Here is a 5,930-nt window from a genome sequence, read left to right as displayed (position 1 = left end):
CGGGGTTGTTGGCCGCGGCTTCCGAGCTCCCCGCGTTTCTCCAGGTGCAGCCGTGTCGCCGCCCGGTCGTCTTTGTTAGCGCTTGTCCCCCTTGCGGGTGTTTTCTGGCTCTTCTCCCCTTGCTACTGAGGGGCAGCGGGGCGCGGGCTCAGGCGGGCAGTAGGCGCCGGAAGGAATAGCTGGAGTTGGGTCTGGTAAATCTAGTAGCTCCCGCGTTGCGTTTTGCAAGCTAACCACTTAGAGATGCACGTAGCACAAGTACAAACCCGCAGATGACGAGCAGTGCACGGAAGCTTACGGAGCTGAGCGCTGCCGTTACCAGCTGCCACGCAGTTGGGCACACAACGCCGCTGAACGCGGCCGGACTCGAGTGCGCAAGGCTGCCTTTGTGCTTACGCTCTGCTGTCCCACAGCTCCAGGGGAGATGAGAGGAAGGCCGTGCATCACGGGCCTTGCCTGCTGCATAGCAGGAACTTATCATTACAGCAGCAAAAATGCTGGATTTGCTTTTTGTGTGTGCACGTGACATGGTGTGCTGTAAAAGCACTTTCTAGGGCATGCTTGAGAAAGAGAGCAGGTAGGAGTAAGCTGCTATCACAAGAACAATTTATGTGACCTATTTGCAGAGAGTTTTTTTCATGATGGCCGTTTGAGAGCTGGTTTCATGAGTGGTTCCCTCTTTGTCCTGCATTTGGTGTTTTTTGAGAAGGAGGTGTAGCTCATGCCATCTGTGTTTTTTTTTTTTTAACAAAATAGAATTAATTCCCTTTGATTTTATGATTCATCTACCTGTTGTATGTTGTGAGCTGTCACAGAACTTCCCTTAGAGTCTCTGTTATGCAACAGTCATTATGCAAAGCAGGAAAGAGGGTTTGGGTTTTTTTTAAGCTGCTGGGGGAAGACCTTGCTTCTCAGTATCTTAGTTATGTCTGTCTTAAAAATGTATACTGTTTGATCACTGAAGCAAGGAGGCAGCTTTGCACACACATGATCTGCCCCAAGGAATTGTACTTTTTTTTTTTTCTCCTTGTGTTTTACCTTAGTGGCCTCTCTGCCTGTGAATGAGACAGGTTTTACAGGGTTTTTTTGCTTTATTTTGACAGTGTCTCATATTAACTGTTTACTAGACAGTCTTGCAAGGAAATTGCCTAGAGCCTTGCAGATTTTACTCAGCAAATGGCAGTACTCTGACCTGGTGCAGAAGAGTTAACTCTAATTTGTGTTCTACTTTGAGTAAGAAGCTGGAGTTCAGGTCTTACTCGGGGGTGAAGACGTCTTGGGTAACGATGCACTTAGTGCTCCTGCAAGAGCCCAAAGTCAAAACAGAGTACAGAGGGATTTTCAGCATCCCAAGAGGATTTCAGGAACAACGAAAAACACAGCGAAAATTCCTTACTTTTGCAGTAAAGCAAGAATGTGAATATTTTAGAATACTCTATTCTTTTTCTTTTCCAGGTTTATACTATCAACTTGGAATCTCGTTATTTACTAATACAAGGAGTTCCTGCATTAGGTGTTATGAAGGAATTAGTTGAACAATTTGCATTATATGGTGCCATTGAAGAGTATCATGCTCTAGATGAATATCCAGCAGAGCAATTTACTGAAGTTTATCTTATAAAATTCCAAAAACTGCAATGTGCAAGGTATTGGATGGGGCAATGCTGCCTCTTGCTCTTTTACACATCTTTTACATCTGCTTTATTTACAGTCTGTTAAGATTCTAGGGAGTTGACATAAAATCCTCAGTTTTGCCAATACAATTTAATTCCCTTCAGGGTGGCCAAGAAAAAAATGGATGAACGAAGTTTCTTTGGTAGTTTGCTGCATGTGTGCTATGCTCCAGAATTTGAAACAGTCCAAGAAACTAGGGAGAAGTTGCAAGATAGAAGAAAGTATATAGCAAAAACAACAAATCAAAGAGGTTTGTAATTAAATTTCCAATAAAATCTTAACATTTCAGTTAGTGGTGGGTGGGGTTTTGGTTAAAGTGCCCATTAAAGAAAATGCTTGGTATCTGGCTGTTTTAAAGATGCATTTTAAGTACGTTTACAGCAGAATATTGAAAGATGTCTCCATTTAGAGGGCTGTATCTATTTCAAAGCCACTTTTTGGTTTTGATTAAGACTGAAAGAAAGAAATGCTTAAGCTTTAATAATGAAATATTTCCTTCTCTTTTTTTTTCATTTCAAAATCATTTCAATATCCTTTTCATTTCAATATCAGAAATTTCAGGCACTGGCAGGAAATTTGGGATCATCTTTTCACCTTTGTTTCAGCTTATTCAGGCATGCTCACAGGGACAGTTTTGTAAGAAAGGTGACTATAGCAGAACCTTCAAGAAAAAACTTCTCCAGCTTACGTGTCAGTGCTGGAGGAATGCTAAGAAAGTACAGGGTTTACAAAGGGTACTGTACTGCAGAGTTCCCAAGCAGCACTGAAGGCTGTGGAAGCTGAGAAATAAGCAAACTGCTGAGCACAGGCTTCTCCTTTCTTGTGTTTATGTGCTTTGATACATTATTCATTGCATGAAGATATTTAAAGGGAGTAAAATCACTGATTTTTAACATCAAAACACCTGTTTTTTTGAGAAAAAACTTCAGGTATTTCTGCAAGAAAGCCTATCCTTGAAATTATAACTGGAAGTAAAAATCATTGATTTGCAACATTAGACATATTTTCCTCGTGTTATCAAAACTGATGCTCAATTCTGCTGAGGCTTTCCTGTCAAACCAGCTGAGTGACTGGGCTGAAACACTGTAGTTTGTAAAGTGTCACTTAGGAAGAAAGAATCACAGAAAGGTGGGTGGGAATGAAATATCACTGGTGTTGCTTCTGTAATTGTACTAAATGTTTCTTCTTACGTGTTAGAACTAATAATGAGATAAAATAGTGAAGCTACTTTTTTGTTGTTTTGAAGATTGCTTTGTATTAAAGAAAGTGGAGGGGCCTAAGAAGACAGTCTTGAAGAACTCCGAGCATGACCATCCACAGACTACATCAGGATCGTGTGCACCCAGTAACTGGGATCCATCCTGCTTTACAAGTTCTCACGGGTTATCCCACAACATAGGGTATCCATCTGGGAATCAGAGCCGGTTGACATTTCCCCAGTATGACAATTGTGCTGAAACTTCTGAGTACGTTGGTCAAAACGCATCCCTAACTCTAAATGTCCATCCAGGAGGACATACTCCACCAACTCCATTAACGCAGCAAAGAACAGTTCCGATTGATAACGGAGTTGATAGGTTTATGCCCCGTACAACTCGCCTTCAAGAACGTAAGAGGAAGAGAGAAGAAGGTAACAAGTTTTCCCTCATTGGAACAAATGCAGACAATACTGAAGTCATTATTGGTCCGCAGCTACCAGAAATACCTAAAGTAGATATGGATGATGATTCATTGAATACTTCGGCTACATTAATTAGAAATAAACTGAAAGAGGTATGGATTCTGAAAGTTCTGATATTTTCAAGCATATATATATTGTGTACTTGTTATCCATAAAAAGATACCCTAAGATAACTTAATTCAACATTTATTTAGTATTATCAGTTTATTTGCCCCTTAAAGCCAGCATTCTTACTACTAAACTCTTTCATAATGCACAATATTGCAGGCCATTCTACTCCATACCTCTTACGCTACACTTCAGAAAGTACAACTGTCAGTGCATGGTCCTAACTGATTTTTAGTAAACTACACTTCCCCCCCCGCCATGTGGGAAGGCACAATAACTTTGGAGGTAGTCCTGCTGACTCCAGTGTGGTACTTGTATCTGGTTTCTGATTGAAAGGGAGTGAAAAATAATCACGTCAGAGTTCACTGCAATTTTGCTCCAGCACTCCTTATGGCATTAAAATATGTACAGAACCACAACTTCTATGCTAAAGCATGGCTTAAGCTATGTAACCTTTTATGGAGGATATACATCAATTAGCAGGTCAGACATTCCTGATTGATAGAAATTTCCATTTAAATTAAGATATGAAAAGGCTGCCTTGACTATGACTAACCACACTGCTTTGAAAAAGCTTCTCTCCAGTCAAAAAATAAACACCCCTTACATTAAATAAATTTCTAAAATATGTGTCAAGACACATGTTTTTCCTCTCTCTTCCCTTGGAATACCTGGGTCTAAAAAGCGTACTAAACCTTACTTTGAAAACACCTCTGGTAGATATGTAACAGTCTATCACTGAGCATCTGAATCAGTTTGTGTCATTTAAATACAAAAATGGCACTGCTAACACTTTATTTTCTAAGTTTCACCTCTTGTATTTAATGCTGCCTTTAGTGTTATATTTTTTTTTGCATTTTTCTGCAGGAAAATTTAATACAGGTGTGATTATAGTAATACATCCCTCCCGATACTCAAATGTTGGAGACCTAGCCTCACTCTATCACAGAAAAGGAGTGGTAACAGTCTACTAAGAATTTTTTTTTTCCCCCCCTCAATTTAGGTAGCAGATTCTGTTTCAAGAACACCTGTGGAAAAGCCAGAGAGTAGCTCAGCCAAACCACTTGTAAAGCAGAGAAGAAGAATATAGATAACTGCTGGCAGCATCTTCCAACTGTTTATTTTTTAAAGGATATAGTTTAAAATACTTATTTTTTTATGTTAAAGATAAAATGATTTTAGATTGTATTTCCAAGTAATACCTTGTTAAAAATTGTGTCAATTTGTTTCTTGGAATGAACAAACTAGTATAAAATATTACTGTTTCAATCTTGTCCTGTGTACCTCATACTATAACATATTTCGTAACTCATTGAAGAACTGTATTTAAGTAGAATAACAGGAGTAAATTCTATTTATTCAGTTGCTTTTACAGTAAAGGAATACTGAAACTTTGCAATAGTTTCAAGTTGCTCCTATTTTTACTATACCGTGAAGAATGATGAAGAAAAAACCTCTTACAACAGTATTCCACTTGGAGTTACAGTTTACGAGTTTCCTGGAAAGTTTTCTGTTCAAAAGCCATACTGCTCTGTTTAAAAAAAAAAAAAAAAAAAAAAAGAGTTAATTTTCAATTAACTGAAGGATTTAAATTTAATTGGAAAAGATGTTTAACTGAAATGTGTAAGCAGTGACAGCCCTTACACTGAGGCTCCCTTTTGCTTTTTAGCTTAGAAAAGGTAAATGCCATAGCATTAATGATGTCATCACTGAGACTCTTTTTTTCCTGACCTCCAGCCTACCAGGTCGTGAGCTGGCAGGAAGTGCAGGTTTTCAGCAAATAAAAACTTGCTCTGTTTCCAGCAGTCTTGCAAAACTTTTCTGTTTCTGGGATCACTGCATGTATTCCAGAATTTTTTTTTTCCGTCTCTGTGAAGGCACAACTCTCAGTATTTAAACGACACGTAGTTCAAATAGAATAATGATTACTGGATTAGGAAAAATACTATTATAGAGCAGAAATGCTCTCCACAGTTGAACTTAACACTGAGGAAATGAGCATGTTCGGAATTACAATCTTCAAAAAAAAAAAAGCCTCTTAATTGAATTAGATGTATTGGTAATAAATAAAGCCCAGTTAGATGGGATTGAAAGACAGCAGTGCCCCACTCTGCGATGAAGGACACTCTCAAGGTATTTTTCTCAGAAGGTTACCAGCCTCTTCCAAAAGAGGCTGTAAGTGAGGTGATGGCAGGGTTGCTAGTGGCACTGAAAAATAAAAGTTGTATTCCTGGAGCTTTTGTATAAACTATTCAAAAGAATGGTCTCATTTTCTTAGTCCAAGAGAGTGTTTATTCAGGATTATTCATCATATTGCTGCCCCAAGACAGACAAAAACTGTGTAACAGTGTGTTTTTACATTCTCTGGTACCAGTGTTTGACTGTATCTGGAAACATTGGTGCTGTGAAAGGTAGATATGAACTTGGCACATGCATCTCGCAACTGAAGCATTTATCAGTTGACTTC

The 5,930-nt window shown here is 38.9% G+C and overlaps 2 protein-coding genes across 2 annotated transcripts in view; one reads left to right on the top strand and one right to left on the bottom strand.

Annotated features, from left to right (window-relative positions):
* Window positions 1–272: 272 nt before the first annotated feature.
* On the top strand, window positions 273–4,553 carry RBM48 (RNA binding motif protein 48). Its single transcript, XM_010291263.1, has 6 exons — window positions 273–370; window positions 1,235–1,403; window positions 1,456–1,646; window positions 1,779–1,924; window positions 2,921–3,447; window positions 4,467–4,553. The coding sequence occupies exons 1-6, from the start codon at window positions 273–275 to the stop codon at window positions 4,551–4,553; spliced, it is 1,218 nt and encodes a 405-aa protein (XP_010289565.1).
* A 250-nt stretch (window positions 4,554–4,803) lies between these two features.
* EFCAB1 (EF-hand calcium binding domain 1) overlaps window positions 4,804–5,930 on the bottom strand; it is a 7,089-nt gene continuing 5,962 nt past the window's right edge. Inside the window, exon 5 of the mRNA XM_010291262.1 lies at window positions 4,804–4,994. Coding sequence (XP_010289564.1) covers window positions 4,944–4,994 — 51 coding nt within the window. The 3' untranslated portion in view covers window positions 4,804–4,943. The remainder of the gene's footprint in view (window positions 4,995–5,930) is intronic.

Source organism: Phaethon lepturus, unplaced genomic scaffold (assembly GCF_000687285.1).
Source record: "Phaethon lepturus isolate BGI_N335 unplaced genomic scaffold, ASM68728v1 scaffold13917, whole genome shotgun sequence".
Classification (NCBI taxonomy): Eukaryota; Metazoa; Chordata; class Aves; order Phaethontiformes; family Phaethontidae; genus Phaethon; species Phaethon lepturus.
This window is presented reverse-complemented; position numbering and strand designations above follow the sequence as displayed.